The following is a 25,264-nucleotide window of genomic DNA, read 5'->3' as shown; positions in this document are numbered from 1 at the left end:
TTACAGTTATGGAGGCTGAGAAGTCCAAGGTAAAGGGACCATATCTGATCAGGGCCTCCTTGCTGATGTAAAGGGCATCACATGGTGAGGGGGCTAAGCATACTTGCTCTGGTCTCTCTTTCTGTTCTTATAAAGCCATCATTTCAACTCTCATGGGAACCCCTTAATCCATAAATCCATTAATGCATTAATGGATTAATTCATTAGTGGATTAATCCATTCATGAGGGCAGACCTTTTACGATCCAGTCACCTCTTAAAGGTCCACCTCTCAATAATGTCACATTAGGGAATCACTCTCAACATGAGTTTTGAAGGGGATAAACATTCAAACAATAGCATTGTATGAATTACCCCCACTAACAAGGCCATTTCCTTGGCCAGGAACCTCCTGTTGTTGCAGTCTACTAGATGGTCTCTACCTTCTCACAACTTCCCTACAAAGATAAAAAAGTTATCCAGAAGCCTCTTTCCTGACACATATTCTACTTTACATCCACTGTACCCAGCCCAAATATGCCTCACTGTAGAAGGGAAAAGAGCATAAGTGATTGTCCATACGGTACTGTGCTGTTTTCTGCACGTGAATCCTTCCTCTGTGTTTACTCCATGTGTTGCTAGTGCTGTGTGACAGTTGGTTTTAGAGTCATCTGGTGTGTTTCCTGCCTAGATCTAGAATCGGTCATTTCTCCAAGAAGCCTTTTTCCTTTTAGTGGGGATGATAATTATAAATAACAGTCCAAGTGCTAAGGATGCTCGTTGCTACTATATCAGTCATTTGGAGACCTTTTTTGTAGGACAGAACTAGGAAATATGTATGTATTTTAAGGGTGAAGTGATTAATGAGGGCATACTGATAATTCCAATTTAGGTTGTTTTATTTAAACCTCTTCTATATTACATCTGTATCTCCTTATTTCCACACCCAGAATCCTGATTCACAGCACATAAGGAATATTCCATAATTACTCATTTTATTCATCCACATTACACACACAACAGCCTCAGAATAACAATACTTATACTACCACCCCCAATATGATTACTGATAACAGTTAAATATTTTCCCACATTTCCTATTATAATAGCCATATTGTAAGCACATATAGCCATTACAAACTGTATTGTCTTCCTTTTTCTTATTTTTTGAGATAGGGTCTTACTCTGTTGTCCCAACTGGAGTGCAGTGCCATGATCTCAGGTCACTGTAGCCTTGACCATCTGGGCTCAAGTGATCCTTCCACCTCAGCCTCCTGAGTAGCTGGGACTACAAGCATGCCTCACCCATCACCATGCCTGGCTAATTTTTCAACTTTTTGTAGAGACAGGGTTTCACCATGTTGCCCAGGCTAGTCTCGAACTCCTGAGCTCAAGCAATCCACCTGCCTTTCCTCCCAAAATGCTGGGATTACAGGTGTGAGCCATGGCACCTGGCCTTATTTTCTTCCTTTTAATCTTCATGTTTTTTTTTTTTTTTTTTTTTTTTTTTTGAGACGGAGTCTCACTCTGTCGCCAGGCTGGAGTGCAGTGGCATGATCTCGGCTCACTGCAACCTCCACCTCCCAGGTTCAAGCAATTCTCCTGCCTCAGCCTCCTGAGTAGCTGGGACTACAGGCACGTGCCACCACGCCCAGCTAGTTTTTGTATTTTTAGTAGAGACAGGGTTTCATCATGTTGGCCAGGATGGTCTCAATCTTGATCTCGTGATCTGCCCGCCTTGGCCTCCCAAAATGCTGGGATTACAGGCATGAGCCACCGCGCCCAGCTAATCTTCATGTATTCTTAGGTCAGTAACCACTACATATTGAATGTTCACCATCAGCTCTTTTATTGATATATCTCTAGTCTTTGGTTGTCTGTTAAAGAAGCTAGTTCTTTAATAGGTTGTTCAGGCAAGACTCAGAATCCATATTCTTGCATGTTCTTGAGTATTGGTAACATCTTGTGCCTTTTATCTTTGTATCAGTTTTGTTGGATATAATAAACTTTGATTCACTTTTCTTAAGAATCTTAAGTGTGGTTCTTCATTTTTTTTTTTGGCATAAAGCATCACTAAGAAATATCTGATGAGAGTCTAATTTTCTATCTCTCTGTTTTTTAAGAGACAGGGTCTTACTCTGTCACCCAGGCATTACCCCATTAATGTATTAATCCATTCATGAGGACAGACCCCTCATGATCTCAGTTACCTCTTAAAGGCCTACCTCTCAATAATGCCACATTGGGGGTTAGGTTTCAATATGAGTTTTAGAAGGGATAAACATTCAAATCATAGCATTATATGAGTGCAGTGGCATGATCACAGTCACCGCAGCCTTGAACTTCTGGGCTCAAGCAGTCCTCCCACCTCAGCCTTCCAAGTAGCTGGGACTACAGGCACACTGGCCACTATATCCAGCTAATTCTTTAAATTTTTTTGTAAAGATAGGGTCTTGTTTTGTGCCCAGGCTGGCCTTGAACTCTTGGGCTCAAGCAATTCTCCCACCTCAGCCCCCCAAAGTGCTGGGATTATAGTCATGAGCTACTGCACTCAATTTTCTTTCTCTTATAAGTCACTTACTCTTTTTGCTTGGATGCCCCAAGTTTTTTTTTCTCATGCATGTAATCCCAGCACTTTGGGAGGCTGAGGCAGGCAGATTGCTTGATTTCAGGAGGTCAAGACCAGCCTGGGCAATGTGGCAAGACTCTGTCTCTATAAAAAAATACAAAAATTAGCCAGGCATGGTGGCATGCACCTGTAGTCCCAGCTACTAGGGAGGCTGAGGTGGGAGGATAGCTTGAGCCCAGGAGGTTGAGGCTGTAGTGAGCTGTGATCATGCCACTGCAGTCCAGCCTGGGCAACAGAGTGAGACCCTGTCTCTAAAAATAAAAAACAAAGATGTTGGAACTATCCAACAGGGAACTTAAGATAATTATGATACTGTGTTAAAGTTTCAATTAAAAATGTAGGCCAGGGCAGTGGCTCACACCAGTAATTCCAGCACTTTGGGAGGCCAAGGCAGGTGAATTGCTTGAGCTCAGGAGTTTGAGACCAACCTGGGAAACATGGCAAAACCCCGTCTCTACAAAAAATACACACAAAAAATTTAGTCAGTGTAGTGGCATGTGCCTGTAGTCCCAGCTAGCAGCTGGAACTGGAAGGCTGAGGTGAGAGGACCCTCTTAGCCCAGAAAGTTCAAGGATGCAGTGAGCCATGATTGTGCCACTGTACTCCAGCCTGGGCAACAGAGTGAGACCATGTCTGAAAAAAAAAAAAAAAAAAGAAAATGTATACAGCATGAATGAACAGATGAGGAATTAAAACAGAGGGAAGAGGTCAGGCACGGTGACTCACGCTTGTAATCCCAGCACTTTGGGAGGCCAAGGCAAGCGGATCACAAGGTCAGGAGATCAAGACCACAGTGAAACCCTGTTTCTACTAAAAATACAAAAAATTAACCAAGCGTGGTGGTGGGCGTCTGTAGTCCCAGCTGCTGGGAGGCTGAGGCAGGAGAATGGCATGAACCCGGAAGGCAGAGCTTGCAGTGAGCCGAGATCGCGCCACTGCACTGGAGCCTGGGTGACAGAGCAAGACTCTGCCTCAAAAAAAAAAAAAAAAAAAAAAAAAAAGGGTAGAAATGAAAAGAAAATGTAAAAAGGAAATGCTAAAAATAAAAAGACTTGTTAACAGGGACAAAGAATGTTTTCAGTGTGCTCATGAGTAGACTCAGCACAGCCAAAGAAAGAATCAGGGAACTTAAAGATAGGTCAATAGAAAGAGCCCAAACTAAAAGAACTAAAGTAAAAAAAAAAGAAAAGTGAGAGCAGGTAGAGAAGGGAGAGTGCTGTGGTTTGGATATTTGACCCCTTCAAACGTCATGTTGAAATTTGATCTCCATTGTTGAAGGCAGGGCCTAATGGGAACAGATCCTTCATGACTGGTGTGGTGTTGTCCTCATGGTAATGAGTGAGTTCTTGCTCTAGTAGTTCCCATTAGAGCTGGTTGTTAAAAAGAACCTGGCATCTCCCCCCTTCAGTCTCTTGTGTCTCCTCTTGCCATGTGATCTCTGCACATGCTAGCTTCCCTCCCCTTTCTTCCATCAGCAGAAGCAGCCTGAAGCCCTCACAAGGAGCAGATGCTGGTGCCACGCTTCTTATACAATCTGCAGAACTGTGAGTCAAATAAGGCTTTTTTCTTTATAAATTACCCAGCCTTGGGTATTTCTTTTATGTTTTGAGATGGAGTCTTGCTCTGTCGCCCAGGCTGGAGTGCAGTGGCACAATCTCAGCTCACTGCAAGCTCCGCCTCCTGGGTTCACACCATTCTCCTGCCTCAGCCTCCCAAGTAGCTGGGACTACAGGTGCCTACCACCACGCCCAGCTAATTTTTTGTATATTTAGTAGAGAAGGGGTTTCACTGTGTTAACCAGGATGGTCTCGATCTGCTGACCTCGTGATCCACCCACCTCGGCCTCCCAAAGTGCTGGGATTACAGGTGTGAGCCACCGTGCCTGGCTGGGTATTTCTTTATAGCAATACTAAGACAGACTAAGAAAGAAAGTGTCTCCAAGAGCTGTGGAACAAAATGATTCAACATGCGTATAATTGGAATCCAAGAAGGAAAAGAGAGAAAAAACGATGCAGAAAAAAAGATTTGAAGAGATAGTAGCAAATAATTATCCAAAAATTATGAAAGATATCAAACCACACATCCAGGAATCTCATAGAACCTCCAAAAGGATGAAACATATACACTCACATAGGCACATAATATTTAAATTGCTGAAAACCAAAGATAAAGAGAAAATCTTTTTTTTTTTCTAAGAGATGAAGTCTCACTCTTTCTCCCAGATGAGAATGCAGTGGCACCTTCTTAGCTCACTGCAGCCTTGAACACCCAGGTTCAAGCAATCTTCCTGCTCAGCCTCCTGAGTAGCCAGGACTAACTACAGATGCACACCACCATACCCAGTTAATTTTTTTTTTTTTTTTTGAGATGGAGTCTTGCCCTTTTCGCCCAGTCTGCAGTGCAATGGCATGATCTCGTCTCACTGCAGCCTCTGCCTCCCAGATCCAAGGGATTCTCCTGCCTCAGCCTCCTGAGTAGCTGAGATTACAGGTGCCCACCACCATGCCCATCTAATTTTTGTATTTTTAGTAGAGATGGGGTTTCACCATGTTGGCCAGGCTGGTTTCGGACTCCTGACCTCAAGTGATCCGCCCACCTCAGCCTCCCAAATTGCTGGGATTACAGGCATGAGTCACTGTATCCAGCCAAAAAGAAAATCTTAAAGGCAGCCAGAAAAAAAAAAAAAAAAAAAAGGCACATTACTTACAGAGGAATTACAACAGACTTCTGTTCACAAATTATACACCTCAGAAGGTAATGGAGTGACATGCTAGCAGTAGAAGGGAAGGCTTCTGGACCTTACATTCTGATGGTTCTCCCTTGAGATGTCCCTTCCATTTGGGGATTATTCACTTAAACATTATTGCCCTCATAAACAGAAACTAATGGCCACAGCTCTCTCATAACATTCTGACACACATGTGGACATTAACTTTTCCTTTAATTTACCTAAGCAGCAGTAAATAACAGTGTATTAGTCCATTTTCATACTGCTATAAAGAACTGCCTGAAACTGGGTTATTTATTTATTTATTTTTAAATTTTACTCTAAGTTCTGGGATACATGTGCTGAACGTGCAGGTTGGTTACATAGGTATACATGTGCCATGGTGGTTTGCTGCACCTATCAACCCATCATCTATGTTTGAAGCTCTACACACATTAGGTATTTCTCCTAATGCTATCATTCCCCTTGCCTCCCACATCACACAGTGATGTTCCCCTCCATGTGGCCATGTGTTTTCATTGTTCAGCTCCCACTATGAGTGAGAACATGCAGTGTTTGGTTTTCTGTTCGTGTGTTAGTTTGCTGAGGATGATGGTTTCCAGCTTCATCCATGTCCCTGCAAAGGACACGAACTCATTCTTTTTTATGGCTGCATAGTATTCCATGGTGTAAATGTGCCACATTTTATTTATCCAGTCTAACATTGATGGGCATTTGGGTTACTTCCAACTCTTTGCTATTGTAAATAGTGCTGCAATAAACATATGTGTGCATGTGTCTTTATAGTAGAATGATTTATAATCCTTTGGGTATATGCCCAGTAATGAGATTGCTGGGTCAAATGGTATTTCTGGTTCTAGATCCTTGAGGAATCACCACACTGTCTTCCACAATGGTTGAACTAATTTACACTCCCACCAACAGTGTAAAAGCATTCCTCTTGCTCTGCATCCTCACCAGCATCTGTTGTTTCCAGACTTTTTAATGATCACCATTCTAACTGGCATGAGATGGTATCTCATTGTGGTTTTCATTTGCATTTCTCTAATGACTGAGACTGGGTTATTTATAAAGGAAAGAGGTTTCATTTATTCAGTTCAGCATGACTAGGGAGGCCTCAGGAAAATTACAATCATGGCAAAAGGCAAAGGGGAAGCAAAGCACCTACTTCACAAGGCGGCAGCAAGGAGAAATGCTGAGCAAAGGGGGAAGAGCCTCTTATGAAACCATCAGATCTCATAAGAACTCACTCACTATTATGAGAACAGCATGGGGGAACTGCCCCCATGTTTCAATTACCTCCACCTGGTCTCTCCCTTGACATGTGGGGATTATGGGGATTACAATTCAAGATGAGATTTGGGTGGGGACACAAAGCCTAACCATATCAAACAGGATCATTCAGCAATGGTTAAGATTTTCCTCCAGGTTGGGGAAAGCAAAAGGAAATTACACATATATGATGTGGCTGACCCAGTGCTGGTAATGGCCTTTCCTCACCTCCCAGGTGAACCATGACAGTCTATGCCAGAGACTGCAAACATTTTCTATAAAGTGCCAAATAAAAAATGTAGACTTTAGGCCACATGTAGTCTCTGTGACTGCTGCTTCTTTTTCTTCTACAGTCCTTATAAAGTATAAAAATCAAAACCAAAAATGTTCTTAGCTTATGGGCTGGACAAAAATCTAAAATTTTTATTTAGACCACATATGGTCTCTTTAGTGCTGCAACAGCTGCAACAGTTGCTGAGATTGCTTTTTCCTCTATAATCCTTTAAAAATGTAAAACACATACATTCTTAGCTTGCATTCTGGACAAAAATAGGCAATGAGCTGGATTTGGCCTGTGGGCCTTCCTTTGCTGACCCCTGCTCTAGGCCACTTTTTTTGGCTAGTGAATGGTTTGAGAACACGTATATGGTCCAGGTTTGACCAGCACATCATGATGGAAAGCCTTCTGGGGAACAGGTTTAACTTGCTTATAGAAAGAAGCACATGGGATTAATACTCTTCCTCTGAGGCTGATATCTGTGTATTGTGTGTAGTATTTTTTCTTTCTTTCTTTTTTTGAGACAGAGTTTGCTTTGTTGCCCAGGCTGGAGTGCAATGGTACAATCTCGGCTCACTGCAACCTCTGCCTCCCAGGTTCAAGCAATTCTCATGCCTCAGCCTCCTGAGTAGCTGGGATTACAGGTGACCTCCACCATGCCCTGTTGATTTTTCACATTTTAGTAGAGATGGGGTTTCACCATGTTGCACAGGCTGGTCTCAAACTCTTGAGCTTAGGCAATCTGCCCGTCTCGGCCTCCCAAAGTGCTAGGCGTTAGCCACCGCACCCGGCTGTGTGTAGTATTTCTATGTATGATCCTAGATGACAACCATGAGAAAGCAAGCCTAAGAACAAAGGGAAAATCTTGAGGATGGTAGCATGCAAAGGAAGTCAATGTCTTTAATGACATCTTTTCTCTGTGGAACTATCTTAGAAAAGCCTATTTCTATGCTATTCATTTTATGAGATATAAAGTATAAGCTACTGAAAGCAGCCTAGTTACTATAGATAGTAAGCTACCATTATGTAGCAGAGAGTTTTGTGGGTAGCTTTGTGAGTTCCAGGCCCCAGAATTTTTACACTGGAGGAGCAAAGAGCAGCAGTTTGATTGGATAAGAAAGTTAATGCTATATAGGCGTAGCAATTTACATAAGACTACAGTTACTTTTCTATGTCAAAGAAAAGGGTGTTTTCATGGAGAGTTTAAGATATTGGGCCGGGCGCGGTGGCTCATGCCTGTAATCCCAGCACTTTGGGAGGCCGAGGCAGGCAGATAACGAGGTCAGGAGATGGAGACCATCCTGCCTAACATGGTGAAATCCCATCTCTACTAAAAATACTAAAATTAGCCAGGTGTGGTGGCACATGCCTGTAGTTCCAGCTACTCGGGAGGCTGAGGCAGGAGAATTGCTTGAATCCAGCAGGCGGAGGTTGCCGAGATCGCACCGTTGCCCTCCAGCCTGGGTGACAGAGTGAGACTCCATCTCAAAAAAAAAAAAGATGCTATCATACTCTAATCCTCTCCTATCGTGCAACACATCCAAGGGGTCTTTATAGTTATCTCTTGTAGTTTGGATCATTGCTCCCAAATCTTTATTTCCTCTCTGTGCTAGAATGATATATCTACACATTTCGCATGTACCTTTGCAGTACCTTTCACTAGAGTAGAAATAATATATTTTTCCACTTCATTGATGTTGGGCTTTGGACATAGGACTTGTTTTGGCCAATGTAATGTGGACCAAAGTTACAGTGCGCCAGTTGGTTGGGGATAGGGTAGCCTTAAAAAGGACATCATGGGCCAGGTTCGGTGGCTCACGCCTGTAATCCCAGCACTTTGGGAGGCTGAGGCAGCGAGTGGATTGCTTGAGGACAGGAGTTCAAGACCAGCCTGGCCAATAGGGTGAAACCTTGTCTCTACAAAAAGTAAAAAATTAGCCAGGCATGGTGGTGAACACCTGTAGTCCCAGGTACTTGGCAGGCTGAGGCAAGAGAATTGCTTGAATCCAGGAGGCAGAAATTGCAGTGAGCTGAGATTGCACCACTGCACTCCAGCCTGGGCGACAGAGCGAGACTCTGCCTCAAAAAATAAAAATAAAAAAAATAAAAAGGACATCATATTTCTATTCACTGCTATGTTCTTGGGAGCCACTAGAAGAAAGCATACCCCAGGTTGCTAATGCCCTATCAGCTTGGGCCGCAGAATTAAGATATGTGGAACCCAACCATAAGTCTGGGTTCTAACCTGGCCTAGCTGAGCCCAGCCTAGATCTATGAACCTAGCCAATTCATGAGAAAAATAAATGCTTGTGTTTATAAGCCATGAAGAATTTTAAGGTGTTTTGTAATAAAACCTCTACCTAGTTTCCAGTCTCTCTAGGGGTAGATATCTTCTTCTCCTGCTAGGTAAAAAGATGGACACATTATAAACTCAGCTGATTAGCAAACTAAAAAAAAAAAAAAAATAGGTACATTCCTTCAAACACATTAAATGCTTTGTGTCCAGATCCAGGTGACCAAGGCCTAGAGAGAGTAACCATTTTCCTCTCTAAGTCTGAGCTCCCGTATCATATCTAAAAATGTGTTTCTCTCTTCTCAGGATGACTGACATTAACCATATCTACTTCCTTCAAGGGGACCCACTCCTAACCACAGAAGTGGTTATACCCCTAGCAGCCCAAGTACATCAGAACATTACAGAGAATCCTCTACTTCTGTCCTAATTAGAAAAACAAGCAAACAGAAACCTCTATTATATAGACAAAGAAATCTTATTGTGAGAGGAAAAGCAAATGAATCCTGCCTGCCATCAACAGATTATTTTAGTGGTTGATTTTAGTTTTTGGATGGCTTGACATTAGTAATCACACTATATTACACAAAGTGAAAAACTCGGGGTATGTTCAAAGTGATACCAGTCTGCATTCCCTTATTCAAAACCCTTGGGGGCAAATGTGCTTTGGAATTGAAAATATTTTGGATTTTAGAGAAGAATATGCAGAAACCATTTTAAAGTTCTTTTTTTTTTTAAACCTTAAAACCAGTTTTAATGGGGTATAATTTACATATGCTAAAATGCATCCGTTTTAAGTATACCCAATGAATTTAGGCCATTGTGTACCCTTGTACAACCACAATCAGGGTCAAGAACATTCCCAACACCCCAGAAAGTTCCTTCCAATCCTTTTGGTCATAATCAAATCCCACAATTAAACACACTGAGATTATTATTATTATTATTATTTTTTTTTTTTTGAGACAGAGTCTGGCTCTGTTGCCCAGGCTGGAGTGCAGTGGCTGGATCTTGGCTCACTGCAGGCTCCGCCCCCACGCCCGGGGTTCATGACATTCTCCTGCCTCAGCCTCCCCCATAGCTGGGACTACAGGTGCCTGCCACCACGCCCGGCTAATTTTTTGTATTTTTAGTAGAGATGGGGTTTCACCATGTTAGCCAGGATGGTCTCGATCTCCTGACCTCGTGATCCACCCGCCTCGGCCTCCCAAAGTGCTGGGATTACAGGCGTGAGCCACTGTGCTCGGCAACACACTGAGATTTCTACACTGACATATGTGAGTATTGACACTAAATGGAATTAAGACTATTAATGCCTTATATCATATTGGGCCATGTTTTCCCAATAAATAAGCTTGCCATAAGCTTTCAGAAACCTTTTAGTTTTCAAAATATTTTGGATTTTGAAAACATTGGTAAGAAATTATGGGCCTGTTGTAAAAAGAGTTATATCATAATGAAAAAGAAAGGTGATAATTACTCTTACTTATACATGTTAAGTGCTTGTATTAGAGACATCTGGGGTTTATGAAAAATGAACTTATGAACAAAGGACCTTCTGAATAATCTTTTGAAAACTAACCTATTTTAAGAAAATTTTATTAGTGTATACTGTGTACCTAACAGTATACCTGGCACATAATAGATACCCAGTAATACATTTTTATTTTTTTTCTGTTGATTCTACCCAACTCATATCTCCGTACTCCTGTCTTTTTTTTTTTTTTTTTTGAGACCGAGTTTTGCTCTTGTCGCCCAGGCTGGAGTGCAATGGCACCATCTCTGCTCACTGCAACCTCCACCTCCCGAGTTCAAGTGATTCTCCTGCTTCAGCCTCCCAAGTAGCTGGGATTACAAGCATGCACCACCACGCCCGGCTAATGTTTGTATTTTTAGTAGAGATGGGGTTTTACCATGTTGGCTAGGCTCGTCTCAAACTTCTGACCTTAGGTGATCCACCCGCCTTGGCCTCCTGAAGTGCTGGGATTACAGGTGTGAGCCACTGTGCTCGGCCTCCTGTCTTTTTTTGCATTAATATATTCCTCAGAAACTTCCTGTGTTTATTTTAAAAAGCTCTATTTTTTTTTCTTGTTTATTGTCTGGTACATCTTCTAGAATTGTCCAATACTGTAGTAATTAGCACATGTGGCTATTTATTTTTTATAAAGACAGGGTCTCATTCTGTCATCCAGGCTGGAGTGCAATGGTATGATCATGGCTCACTGTAACCTTGAACTCCTGGGCTCAAGTGATCCTCTCACCTCAGCCTCCCAAGTAGCTAGGATTTTAGGCATGTGCCACCATGCCTGGCTAATTTTTTTGTATCACTTTTTTTGTAGAGAGTGCTTCTCACTATGTTGCCCAGGCTGGTCTTGAATTCCTGGGCTCAAGTGATCCTCCAGCCTCAGCCTCCCGAAGTGCTGGGATTATGGACGTAAACCACCACTCCAGCCACATGTGGCTATTTAAATTTAAATTAATGGCAATTAAAACGAAAAAGTCAGTTCCTTTAGCCATGCTAGCCACATTTCAGTTGCTTGATAGCCACATGTAGCTAGTGGCTACAGTATCAGATAGTGCAGAATAGTTCTACCATTGCAGAATGTTCCATTGGACAGAATTGTGCTGTCTTGTTCACCACTTAATTTTTAGTGCCTTGCACAGATGTTGGGATCCAGTAGATAATCAACAAATATTTGCTGAATAAATGTTTTTAGTTCATCTGGAAACACCATCATGCAAATGCAAAGCACAGAGTTTCTTCTGAAATAGATCTTTGAATAGCAGAGGTTTTTGGTGGGTTTTTTTTTTTTTTTTTTTTTTTTTTGACAGGGTCTCACTGTTGCCCAGGCTGGAGTTCTGTGGTGCAATTATAGTTCACTGCAAACTTCAACTGCTGGGCTCAAGCAATCTTCTATCTTAGCCCCCAGGTAGCTGGGACTACAGGTATGTTTCACGATGGCCAACTAATTTTTAAGTTTTTATTTTGTAAAGACGAGGTCTTGCTATGTTGACCAGGCTCTTTCTTTCTTTCTTTCTTCCTTTTTTTTTGAGACAGGGTCTTACTCTGTTGCCCAGGCTGGAGTGCAGTGGTGGGATCTCGGCTCATTGCAACCACTGCCTCTTGGGTTCAAGCGATTCTCCTGCCTCAGCCTCCCTAGTAGCTGGGATTACAGGCATGCACCACCACGCCCGGCTAATTTTTTGTATTTTTAGTAGAGACGGGGTTTCACCATGTTGGGTAGGCTGGTCTCGAATTCCTGACCTCACATGATCCGCTTGCCTCGGCCTTCCAAAGTGCTGGGATTACAGGCATGAGCCACTGCATCTGACCTAAAATGATTTATTTGAAAAAGTAAGGCCGGTCGCAGTGGCTCACGCCTGTAATCCCAGCACTTTGGGAGGCTGAGGCGGGCGGATCATGAGGTCAGAATATTAGAGACCATCCTGGCTAACACGGTGAAACCCCGTCTCTACTAAAAATACAAAAAATTAGCCGGATGTGGTGGCATGTGCTTGTAGTCCCAGCTACTTGGGAGGCTGAGGCAGGAGAATCGCTTGAACCCGGAAGGTGGAGGTTGCGGTAAGCCAAGATTGCGCCACTGCACTCCAGCTTGGGCGACAGAGCGAGACTCTGTCTCAAAAACAAAACAAAACAAAAAGTAAAAGATTAGATTAGATTCAGACTCTATTTAGTTTTGATTATTAATAGCTTTCAGACATTGGGTGCTTACTATATGCCAGGCACTGTTCTCAGTGTTTTACACATATTACCTCATTAATTTTCACAACAACCTTATGATGTATGCACTATTCTCAACTTACAGATAAGGACGCTGAGACACAAACAGGAAAGTAACTTGTACAAGTTCACAGAGCTATTATGTGGAGGGCCAGGATTTAAGCCCAGGCCGTCTGGCTCCAGGTGCCAAGCAATTTACTGTAACACTTTGAACTCTTTATGATTATTTTTAATAAGGGCATTTATTTATTTATTTATTTATTTATTTTTGAGACGGAGTCTTGCTCCGTCGCCCAGGCTGGAGTGCAGTGGCGTGATCTCGGCTCACTGAAAGCTCCGCCTCCCGGGTTCACGCCATTCTCCTGCCTCAGCCTCCCGAGTAGCTGGGACTACAGGCGCCCACCACCACGCCCGGCTAATTTTTTATTTTTAGTAGAGACAGGGTTTCACCGTGTTAGCCAGAATGGTCTCGATCTCCTGATCTCGTGATCCACCCGCCTTGGCCTCCCAAAGTGCTGGGATTACAGGTGTGAGCCACTGCGCCCGGCCAATAAGGACTTTTAAAATGAACTATTTATGAGGCCGGACGGTGGCTCACACCGGAAATCCCAGCACTTTGGGAGGCTGAGGAGGGTGGATCATGTGAGGTCAGGAGTTCGTGACCAACCTGGCCAACATGGTGAAACCCCATCTCTACTAAAAATATGAAAAAAAAAATTAGCTGGGTGTGATGGCCCCCGAGCCTGTAATCCCAGCTACCTGGCACTCTGCCTGAGGCAGGAGAATCACTTGAACCCAGGAGGCGAAAGTTGCAGTGGGCCGAGATCGAGGAACTGCCTTCCAGCCTGGCCAGAGCAAGACTCAAAAAACAAAACCAAACAAAAACAGGAAAAATAACTCTTTATGATTTTATTTATTTATTTTTTATTTTTAGACAGAATCTTGCTCTGTCTCAGGCTGGAGTGCCATGGTGTGATCTTAGCTCACTGCAACCTCTGCCTCCCGGATTCAAGCTATTCTCCTGCTTCAGCCTCCCGAGTAGCTGGGATTATAGGCACCAGCCACCACACCCGGCTAATTTTTGTATTTTTAGTGGAGATGGGGTTTCACCATGTTGGCCAGGATAGTCTTGAACTCCTGACCTCGTGATCCACCTGCCTCGGCCTCCCAAAGTGTTGGGATTACAGGCGTGAGCCACCGCACCTGGCCCCTATGATTATTATTATTATTATTATTTTTTTATTGTTTTGAGACGGGAGTCTCGCTCTGTCGCCCAGGCTAGAGTGCAGTGACGCGATCTTGGCTCACTGCAACCTCCGCCTCCCGGGTTCAATCAATTCTCCTGCCTCAGCCTCCTGAGTAGCTGGGATTACAGCTGCCCGCCACCACGCCCAGCTAATTTTTGTATTTTTAGTAGAGACGGGGTTTCACTATGTTGGTCAGGCTGGTCTGGAACCCCTGACCTCGTGATCCACCCGCTTCGGCCTCCCAAAGTGCTGGGATGACAGGCATCAGCCACCGTGCCCGGCCTGACTATTTTTAATAAGGACCATTTAGTCTCCTTCTTCCTTTATATTATAACTCTTCTTTCATTTTTTCTTATTTAACTTAGCTAGAACACACTCAAAAATGGTAAATAGCTACTATATCCCTGCCTCCTTATTGAGTTTCTGATTTTAAGGTGAAAGCCTGTGCCATTTCACTGAAATGTATGGTGTTGCTCTCTGATGATTACCTTGATCCAATTAAGGAAACATTCTTTTATTTCTAGTTTACTAAGAATTTAAAAAATTCAAAGTGGTTGTTGAATGTTATACAATGTATCTCTAGAGACTATCATTTGGTTTTTCTCCTTCAATCTAATAAATTACACTAGTAGATTTCTTAATGTTAAATCACTGTTTATGTTAAACCATATACTTCGTCATGATGTAAATTCTTTTTACTACCACATTGCTGGAATTTGATAAAATCTTTTTTTTTTTTTTTTTTTTTTTTAAAGAGTCTCACTCTGTTGCCCAGGCTGGAGTGCGGTGGTATGACCTCGGCTCATTGCAAACTCTGCCTCCCGGGTTCAAGTGATTCTCCTGCCTCAGCCTTCTGGGTAGCTGGGACTATAGGCGCATGCCACCACGCCTGGCTAATTTTTGTATTTTTAGTAGAGACAGGGTTTCACCATGTTGGCCAGGCTAGTCTCAGACTCCTGACCTCAGGTGATCCACCTGCCTCAGCCTCGCAAAGTGCCGGGATTACAGGTGTGAGCCACTGTGCCCAGTCTGATAACTTCTTAATTCTTTTTATTTAAAATTTTTTTTTTTTTGTAGAGATGAAATCTCACTATGTTGCCCAGACTGGTCTCAAACTCCTGGCCTCAACCCATCCTCCTGCCTCAGTCTTCCAAAGTCCTGCAATTACAGGTGTGAGCCGCAGCACCAATAACATCTAAATACTCAATTTTGCCTTCATAACAAAATCATAGTGAGAAAGGAAGTTTCCCTTCTCTTTTTTGGGTACTGTTTGTCTTGGGTTTTAGTATGAGAGTTATGCTGCCTTGTGGAATAAACTGGGAAAGGGTCTCCCTTTTTTGAGATATTTTGGTCTCTCTAAAATCTAGCCAGTTTTGGGTACCCCATCTCACTCTCTTCTTCCTTCCAGTGGTGCCCCAACAGTACCATCAATCATTTTACCATGAGGATTTCTCACACTAGCTCTCAAGGTTCCTTATAAAGTGGGCTCACAATGCTGATCTCCAACAAAGCCTTTGTGTCATTCAACTTTATCACATTCCTTGCACATGTCACAGACCTTCCCATTTTCAAGGCTTTGCTAATTTCATGACATTTGCCTTGTTAAATCCTGACTATTAGTGTTTGGGCTGGTACTGGGTGTTGATTATGGCACAAGGGAACTAACATTTCAGGCAGAGACTGTGTACCTGCTTAACACCCTTCATTTTATTTAACCATCAGAATCCTGGGAAGTTTTGTTATTTGCTGGATAGGAAAATAAACGTTATACACTATACACTAATAAACGGAGGTGCCATTAAATACCAGTACTGCTTGATTCCAAAGTGACTGCTGCCTCCACTACACTGTTTCACCTCCTCTATTGTGTTCCCTAGGTAGTCTCTCATGCTGACTTGTATGTCCTCCGTACTCCATTAGCAAATTATACACTGTATCGCACCATCTTACATTTACACTCTTGTATTTTCCATTTTCGTATATGTAGTGCTTGTCTCACACACAGCAGTTGATAATAATCTCTCAGAATAATTTTTTTTTTCCCCTCAGAATGATCTGTCAGCGTCTGTTCATCCGACTCCGTATTTGGATATCATATAAATCGAGGGAAAAAATAAAAGGTGATTAAATACAAATAATTTTGACAGTGTTAGTCTTAGCCGTGTGTTGCAAGAAAAGCAAAACGTCTCTTTCAAAATAAGTTTAACTCTCAATGATCTCCCTGTGGCTTTTTAGCGACCCCTGCAAAACTAGTGCCTAAAAACACAGTGACTTGGCATTTGTGACTACTGATCACCTCCTCACTCAAGCACATCAAACAGCGGGATATCCTGGAAGTCGCACCTACAACCCGGACTTCCTAACAAGGAAAGCTAGACGAAGGGACGGTCTCTCCCAACCGCAGCGCGATGCGGGTCCTCCCCCCATCAGCTTCAGTCCGATGGAACATTCCGTGCGATCGCTTTGACCGGGCGCCACTCGGCGTCACGTGGAGCTGGAGCGCCCTGGCGGAGCCCAGCGGAATGACGCGGGCTTGGGTTGCCAAGGGGAGGGACGAGGCGCCGCGGAAGAGGCGGAGCGAAGGAAGCCGGCCGTGGGGCGGGGTGCGGAGCGCAGGGGCGGGCAGAGAGGGGCGGGCAGAGAGGGGCGCGCGGGCGGGGAGGGCCCAGCGTATTATGGGATGCGGCGGTGGAATGGCGCTGGGCGCGTGATTTTGAACAAACCCTGGTCTGTGTCTCGGAGGCGCCGCCGCCGCCGCTGCTGCTGGGAGCCCAGGGAGCGCCGCGCGACCAGGAGGCGGCGGCGCCGCCGGCTTTGGTGAGTGTCAGCCCCCGGGATGGGGGCTACTGGGCGGGCTGGCGGGAAGGGGGAACCGGCCCCCGCTGCGAGTGCCTGCGCGGGCGGAGAGCGCTGGACCGCTCCCTCCGGGAGCCCGGGCCGGTGGTCCTTGGCTGGGAGCGGGAACCCGTCAGCGGGGTCCGCCGCGCCCCTTCCCTGAAGCTGGGCTGCGGGGGGCGAAGGATCCTCGGGGCTCGAAGGATCCTCGGGGCTCGGTCTCCCAGTCGGCTCTGGGGAGGCTGGCTGTCACCCGGCAGGGCCAGCGCTCGGCCAGCCGCCTGCCCGGCGGTCTGTAGGAAGGGCTCCCGCGGCTGTTGACACGCACACTGCGCGACCCAACAAGCCGGCCGTGGCGGCCCCGGGTTTCTGGGAACCGGTTTTGCTGCTGTGTCATTTTGTGCCAGTCCCTCCTATCCCTACTGCCCGCCGCCGCGTTCTTCCTATGCCCCTTTGTACAGGCTCTTGTTCGTGCGTGTCCGTTTTCCTCGCGAAGCCCACCAGCCAAATGTCATAATGTTCCCGAGGTGCACGGGGGAAGGGAGCGGGCCGGGACTTAGCTTGGCCAGCAACGGTAAACAACCAAGCAGAGTGCGGATGGACGGGGCCGTCAGTGGGGAAATGAAGTTTAAAGATGAAGTAATTGAGAACACTTTATACTCTCAGCATCTGGTAGTCTGCATATGAAAACAGCAATTGGGGTGGGTGGTGGACAGCCCTTGTTGAAGGCTGAATCTACTGACTTTTATATGGAGTTGCCATTGAAACAAGGTAGGGAAATGAAATGACTTTTTCAACTTCAACTTCAACCTTACTCTTCCTGCACTAACTTAGACGGTAGAGTGGCCCTGTTCGCAGCCTTGAAATTCAGTTTGCCCAGAGCTTATGTTGTGGTCGAATGATACAGAATTCAGCTTTTGGATGGTTAACTCTTTCTGAAATTGACAAGGCAGCCAGTTTCCTTTTTTTTTTTTAAATGCTGATCTCTTCAGAAGCCTTGCAGCTTATGTTTTGTTATTTTTTAAATGATTAAGAATTACCTCTGTTCTCTTTTGGTTACTTATTCAACTGACTGATGACAAGAGCTGGTAACTCTTACGTACCTAGTAGGTAGCTCTAGGATGTTGTTCTGAAGCAAGCTGTTTATTTTTACTGTACTGAACAAATAGCAGATTTTTTTTCTAATTTGATGACTTAGATCCTAAAAAACATTTGGCAAATAATTTTAGCTAAGAGTTATATTTTCAATATTTTAGAAATTGATCATTCATGAATGTTTCTACAATTAGTTCAATCATTTTAAATCTAGTTGCACTTTGACGTCTTAAACCGATGACAGATTGGAAGTCAGTGTTCATGGACAGAAATGACCAGATAAAATTAAGTTGGAGAGGAAGATAGCTCAGAACTTTATTTTTTTAAATTAGATATTTTGACCGCCTCATCTGCATGAGGATTGCTGCCTGTAATTGACAAAGGTGTCAAAGGTCGAACATGCATATGGAAATAGCTCATCCTGTCAAAGTAGTTCTGCGGGTGGGGTAAAATGTCAAAGTTGGTGAATGACATTAAAGGTCTTTCACAGTGTTTTTAGTGCCTGAGATAGCCACAGTGAATGAAACGCATTCCACCATCTCTCTCAAGTTGCTGCTCTGAAAATGAAAGAGTTTGGGTTCTTTATTGTCCTTATGCCACCCTCCGCATGGCTTTTGGTCTTGCAAACAAAAATATGCCGGACTTGGGACCCCGCGGGTGGCGCGACTTCCTTTGGCGTCCCTGCGGGGGCCCGTGCTCCGCCCGGGGGTGAAAGGTCTCGGCGTAGCCCGTGTGCACTTGCACGGCCCTTGTGCGTTTGAAGGTTGGCGGGGCGGCGGGAGGCTTCCCCGGATATGTGGGTGTGCGCCTCCCGGGAGGGGCGGGCAGGGAGGGGAGGAGGAGGAAGGGGGAGGTTACTGGTGGTGGCGGCGGCGGCGGCGGCCCGGGCTCCGGCTGTCGGGGAAGCTGCTGAGCTGTGATGGTGATGACGAGGTGAAAATGGCGGATCTTTCGAAATACAATCCCGGCCCCTGACATACCAGAGGCGGCGGCGACGGCGACGTCGCCACCCCGGCTCCCTTCTCGGTCCCCGGGTACCCTGGAGCGCTCCAGTTTGGACAAACTGGGAAAGGAAGCTGCTGGCCAGAGCTATCGTGCACGGGCAAAACAAGCCCCGCCGGGGCTCGGGATTGCCCAGGACCTTCTGGAGCCCCTACCTCGGAGCCCGAGGGAGGAGAAAGCGGCAGCCGCTGAAGGTAGAGGAGGAGGGGGTACCCGAGGGCTTCTCTGTCTGGAGATCTCTTTATTTGGGGGGATGGGGGTGGGTGGGGAAAGAATTGCGCGGTGGATCAAGGAATGACTTGTCTGGAGTGCGAAGAATCAGTAGCCTCGTCATGACATCAACATTATTCTTTGAGTGTTAAGAGGGCTCCAGTTTGCTCTTATACCTAAGGCTGCTGCTGAGGCCTAGAGGAACCGCTAGCACTTATCATGATTTCCTGATATAATTTTTAAAACAGCCACTCTGGCGGGTGTTGCTTTGATGGTGTTCAGCAGTTCTTGGGGTTGTACGTTTCTTTAGGGAGGCAGAGCATTAGCATTTTATTATGCATTTAAGGTCTGTGTCTTAGATCCCAGTCTGTAACTTGTTGGGCTGTGGATGTTCACATTTTATAGAATAGGGACCAGTTTTATAAGAATTAGAAAAAAAATTTTAATGCTCTGTTATCCTTAGAGTAACTAACCTCTTTGCCCCTGCCATTTGGCAAATAACAATTGAGATACTCTCAGTTATATTTTACACTCATGCTTTTCACGGAAGTTCTTCTCTATACTCATCCTCCTGCCCCCGCCAACCTAGTTCATGAATTCAGAAAGTAAAGTTATGAAAAATTTTTCTGTAGATTTTATAATGCAAATGAAATACAGCTCTAGGAGCTCTCTTTTGGTCATGAGTTTTACCTTCATTGTTAAGAAGGAGAGTTGCGATGGCGTGATGCAAGCATTTGTTGTGAGTACATTAAGTTGGGAAAGATAAATTGAGACCTCTGTTATTTCTAAATGCTGGAGTGATTAGCCTAGCCCTTTGTTTAGAGAGCTGGATTGATTGACTATAACAGCCACTGTTTTATTAGGTTATCCGAAGACCCATGTAAGTTTTAGGTTATGCTGAAAGATCCCTAGCAGTCTGTCTCCTTGCACACAACACTAGTGTTACAGAAAAGTTACATGTGAATCAAATTTTTAGGCTGGGCAAAAAAATTTTTATACATTAATTTGGACCCTATGCTTTTCCCCCAACTTTTTTGGGTCAATGACATTGAATGTATAATGAACAGAAAGATTAGTATTGAGGAATGCCCATGGGTAATGTTTATGATTAGCCCTAAATTTCCTTATTCAGATTGTCTACTGAGAGTATATGTGATATTATTTCCTTATTCAAATTGTCTAAAAAGAGTATATATAACACACTGTGCCATAGTGTGTCATATATCAGAAATTTTGTAGTTTACTTAGAGGGGAAATATTTTGTGTGAATGGGTGTGTATAGTTTGTAGGTCTGGCTTTCACTTACTAGAAGAATAAGAGACCCAAAAAATTTTTTAGGAGAAATACCTGAGAGGTACTCAGAAGGTTTAATGATGATGATAATGATTATTTTTTAAAAATAATTTGTCTGTTGCTGTATTATTCAGTAGGTACTTGGTTTTGTCTTTTTAAAATTACAATTTTTATGTTGCAGTTATTTGACACATGCCTTATAGCTGCTGACTTAGTAGTAAGACTAAGAATTTTAAAAATAATTAAAATAAGGTGATTAAAAAGCTTTTTCATTGGCTTTCTTTTATTCACAGTGTTATTGTCTCTTTGTGATTCTTTGTGATTGTCTTTAAAGACCAGTTTTCAGATTGTCCTGGTTAGAACAATTGTCTATTAATAATTAAAAGTGTGTTAGAGAGAAATGAAGCAAGAGTTATACCACCAGAGATAGTCCAGTGTTCATTTTTTGGGGGAAGAGTATTATAGATTTTCACTACTTTTTCTTTTTTTTTTTCCGAGACAGAGTTTCACTCTGTCGCCCAGGCTAGAGTGCAGTGGCGCAGGCTAGAGTGCAGTGGAGCGATCTCGGCTCCCTGCAAGCTCCGCCTCCCGGGTTCACGCCATTCTCCTGCCTCAGCCTCCTGAGTAGCTGGGACTACAGGCGTCCGCCACCACGCCTGGCTAAATTTTTTTGTATTTTTAGTAGAGACAGGGTTTCACCGTGTTGGCCAGGAAGGTCTCGATCTCCTGACCTCGTGATCCACCCACCTCGGCCTCCCAAAGTGCTGGGATTACAGGCTTGAGCCACCGCGCCCGGCCGATTTTCACTACTTTTTCAAACATTATTATTGGGTGTCTACTATGTGTCATGTAGTATGCTAGGGATAGTGGATAAAATAACCTCAATATCATTACCGCAGGGAACTTTCAGTTTAAGAATCACTGGAGGTGAAGTTGGAAGGATCGATTGAGTGGGGTCTTGCTGCAGAAGGCCTTAATAGTTAGAGAAAATGTAACTTAGTGTAGAAGAATGACAACCTCAGAGATATACTTCAGAAGATAAACCCTGTACATGTAGCTTTTACGTAGAATGCATTGTAGGTGAGGGGAGATGGAGGTAAAAACACCATAGTAGGCTTCAGGAGTTGGAGATTTAGACACGATTGGTTACAGGAGGATAGAGTCATGGTGAAGGTATAATCTGCATGATATATGACAGATTAATATTTCTATGGAAAGAGATGTCAACGATAATACAATTGTAAGCCCTGGTGTTTGATAGAATTTTTTTTTTTTTTTTAAATGAGATGGGGTCTCACTCTGTCACCCAGGTTAGGGTGCAGTGGATCTCAGCTCACTGCAACCTCTGCCTCCCAGGCTCAAGTGATAATCCCACCTCAGCCTGGTGAGTAGCTGGGACCACAGGCGTGGGCCACCACGCTCAGTTAAGTTTTTGGATTTTTGGTAGAGACAGGGTTTCACCATGTTGGCCAGGCTGGTCTCAAACTCCTGAGCTCAGGTGATCTACTTGCCTCACCCTCCCAAAGTGTTGAGATTACAGGCGTTAGCCACCACGCCTGGCCATTTAGTAGACTATCGAATGCCGTAAAACAATAGAGAAATCAGGAGGAGAAGCTAATTTAGATAAACAGGAAAATAACTTTGAGTTACAGCATACCTCATAACTATCTTCACAGTAACCCTGTAAGTAAATGAAGCTCGGAGATGTTGTTATTGACTTGGATTACATGATAAGCAACTAGGAGAGCCATGATTTGGAAACAGGTCTTTTCTGATTTGAATCTGCATGTTTTTTCCATCATGTTAATCATAAGCATGAATAATATAAAGTTCCCTTTTTTATTTTTATGTATTTGTTCAGTTTCATAGGATGTTTTATTCTCATTCTCGGGTACAATGCCTATCCCTTGGTACATAACCCTATTCATTGAGTATGTGAATAAATGAATAGCATTTATTTGTTATTTCACTCAGTTATATAATTTCTTTTTATTTATTTATTTATTTTTATGTATTTATTTGTTTTTTGAGACGGAGTCTTAACTCTGTTGCCCAGGCTGGAGTGTAGTGGTGTGATCTCCGCTCACTGCAGCCTCCACCTCCCGGGTTCAAGCGATTCTCTTGCCTCAGTCTCTCGAGTAGCTGGGATTACAGGCGCCCGCCACCATGCCTGGCTACTTTTTGTATTTTTAGTAGAGACGGGGTTTCACCATGTTGGCCAGGCTGGTCTCGAACTCCTGACCTCAGGTGATCCACCAACCTCAGCCTCCCAAAGTGCTAGGATTACCGATGTGAGCCATCACGCCTGGCCCATTTCTTTTTATTATGTTGTTAATTCACACCCTTTGAAATACATTGTGAAATTCATGTAGCAAAGACTTTATGGAAAGTAAGTTACAAAATTAAGGAAGCTCACCTAAATAGAATGGGAGTAGTGCAGCAGATACTTCATAATACATTTAAATATAAGTGGTAGAAGCTCAAATTTAAATAGTGTATACTTGAACATAGACCTTAAAGGTATGTGACTAATTTGGAATTCACCTTTTTTTTTTTCCAGCTTTTATTTTAGATTCAAGGCATACATGTGCAGGTTTGTTATTGCATGATGCTGAGGTTTGGAGTATGAATGGTCCTGTCACCCAGGCACCGAGCATAGTATCCAATAGTTTTTCTTTCTTTTTTTTTTTTTTGTTTGAGACGGTGCCTTGCTCTGTCACTCAGGCTGAAGTGCAGTGGTGCAATCTTGGCTCACTGCAACTTCTGCCTCCCAGGTCCAAGCGATTCTCCTGCCTCAGCCTCCCGAGTAGCTGGGACTACAGGCACATGCCACCATGTCCGGCTAATTTTTTGTATTTTTAGTTCAGATGGGGTTTCACCATGTTAGCCAGGATGATACTGCTCTCCTGACCTCGTGGTCCACCCGCCTCAGCCTCCCAAAGTCCTGGGATTACAGGCGGGAGCCACTGTGCCCAACCAATAGTTTTTCAACCATTGATCCCCTCCCTACGTCCCCAGTAGTCCCCAGTTTCCATTGTTGCCATCTTTATGTTCGTGAGTACCCAGTATTTAGCTCCCACTTATAAGTGAGAATATGCGGTATTTAGTTTTCTGTTTCTGTGTTAATTTGCTTAGGATAATGGCCTCCAGCTGCATCCATGTTGCTGCAAAGGACACGGTTTCTTTCTTTTTTATGGCTATGTAGTATTTCATAGTGTATATGTACCACATTTTTCTTATCCAATCACCATTGATGGGCACCCAGCTTGTTTCCATGTCTTTGCTGTTGTGAGTAGTGCTGCGATGACCATGTGGGTGCATGTGTCTTTCTGGCATAAACATTTGTTTTCTTTTAGATATGTACCCAGTAATGTGATTGCTGGGTCAAATGGTAGTTCTGTTTCAAATTCTTTTAGAAATCACCAAGATGTTTTCTACAGCTGAACTAATTTACATTTTCACCAACAGTGTATAAGTGTTCCCATGGCCTCGCCAGCATCTATTTTTTGACTTTTTTTTTTTTTTCTGAGATGGAGTCTCGCTCTGTCGCCGAGGCTGGAGTGCAGTGGCATAATCTTGGCTCACCACAACCTCTGCCTCCCGTGTTCAAGTGATTCTCATAGCTCAGCCTCCTAACTGGGACTACAGGTGTGCTCCACCATGCCCAGCTAATTTTTGTAGAGATGGGCTTTCCCCATGTTGGCCAGGCTGTTCTCGAACTCCTGGCCTCAAGTGATCCATCTGCCTTAGTACTCCAAAGTGTTGGGATTACAGGCATGAGCCACCATGCCTGGCTCCTGTTTTTTGATTTTTTAATAATAGCAATTTACAGTTCCCTTTTAAAGGGAAAAAAAAAATTGTGAATCCCCAGTATTGTCCTAACTTACTTTATTAAGATATTTACTTTCTAAGATAGATATAAATATAAAACCAAGTATAAATCAAAAGTAAATTTATAGGCCAGGTGTGGTGGCTCATGCCTATAATCCTAGCACTTCGGGAGGCCGAGGTGGGTGGATCACCTGAGGTCAGGAGTTGGAGACCAGCCTGCCCAACATGGCAAAACCTCGTCTCTACTAAAAAATACAAACATGAACCGGGCATGGTGGTGGGTGCCTGTAATGCCAGCTACTTGGGAGGCTGAGGCAGGAGAATCGTTTGAACCTGGGAGGCAGAGGTTGCAGAGAGCTGAGATCGCGCCACTGCACTCCAGCCTGGGCGACAGAGCCAGACTCTGTCTCAAAAACAAACAAACAAAAAGTAAATTTATAAATCTAATATAAACAAAACTGTAAAACCAATGTAAAAAAATTAAACTTAGGGTGATGGATGATGTTGTTTTGCTTAAACAATCTTTGGGTCAGGCACAGTGGCTAACACCTGTAATCCCAGCACTTTAGGAGGCCAAGGTGGGAGGATAGCTTGAGTCCAGCCTGGGCAACGTAGCAAGACCTTGTCTCTACAACAAATACAAAGAAAATTGGCCAGAGTGTGATGGCTTGTGCTCGTTCTGTAGTCCCCGCTACTCGGGAGGCTGAGGTGGGAGGACCACTTGAGCCCAGGTGTCCAAGGCTGCAGTGAGCCATGATCTTGGCATTGCACTCTAGCCTGATGACAGAGCAAGACACTGTCTCAAAATAAAACAAAAATGTATTTCTTTCCA

General features: G+C 44.0%; 1 protein-coding gene across 5 annotated transcripts in view; it reads left to right on the top strand.

The window, feature by feature from the left end:
• The first annotated feature begins 16,813 nt into the window (after positions 1 to 16,813).
• LIN54 (lin-54 DREAM MuvB core complex component) overlaps positions 16,814 to 25,264 on the top strand; it is an 88,980-nt gene continuing 80,529 nt past the window's right edge. The window contains exon 1 of one of the 5 annotated variants that reach the window (XM_009240150.4): positions 16,814 to 16,983. Coding sequence is in view for 1 of the 5 variants with exons in the window: in XM_054553211.2 (XP_054409186.1) it covers positions 17,685 to 17,772 (88 nt within the window). In the remaining 4 variants the exon portion in view is untranslated. 5 annotated transcript variants of the gene reach the window in all.

Source organism: Pongo abelii, chromosome 3, assembly GCF_028885655.2.
Source record: "Pongo abelii isolate AG06213 chromosome 3, NHGRI_mPonAbe1-v2.0_pri, whole genome shotgun sequence".
In the NCBI taxonomy this organism is placed as follows: domain Eukaryota; kingdom Metazoa; phylum Chordata; class Mammalia; order Primates; family Hominidae; genus Pongo; species Pongo abelii.
Note: the sequence above shows the minus strand (reverse complement) of the source record. Positions and strands in the feature narration are given on the sequence as shown.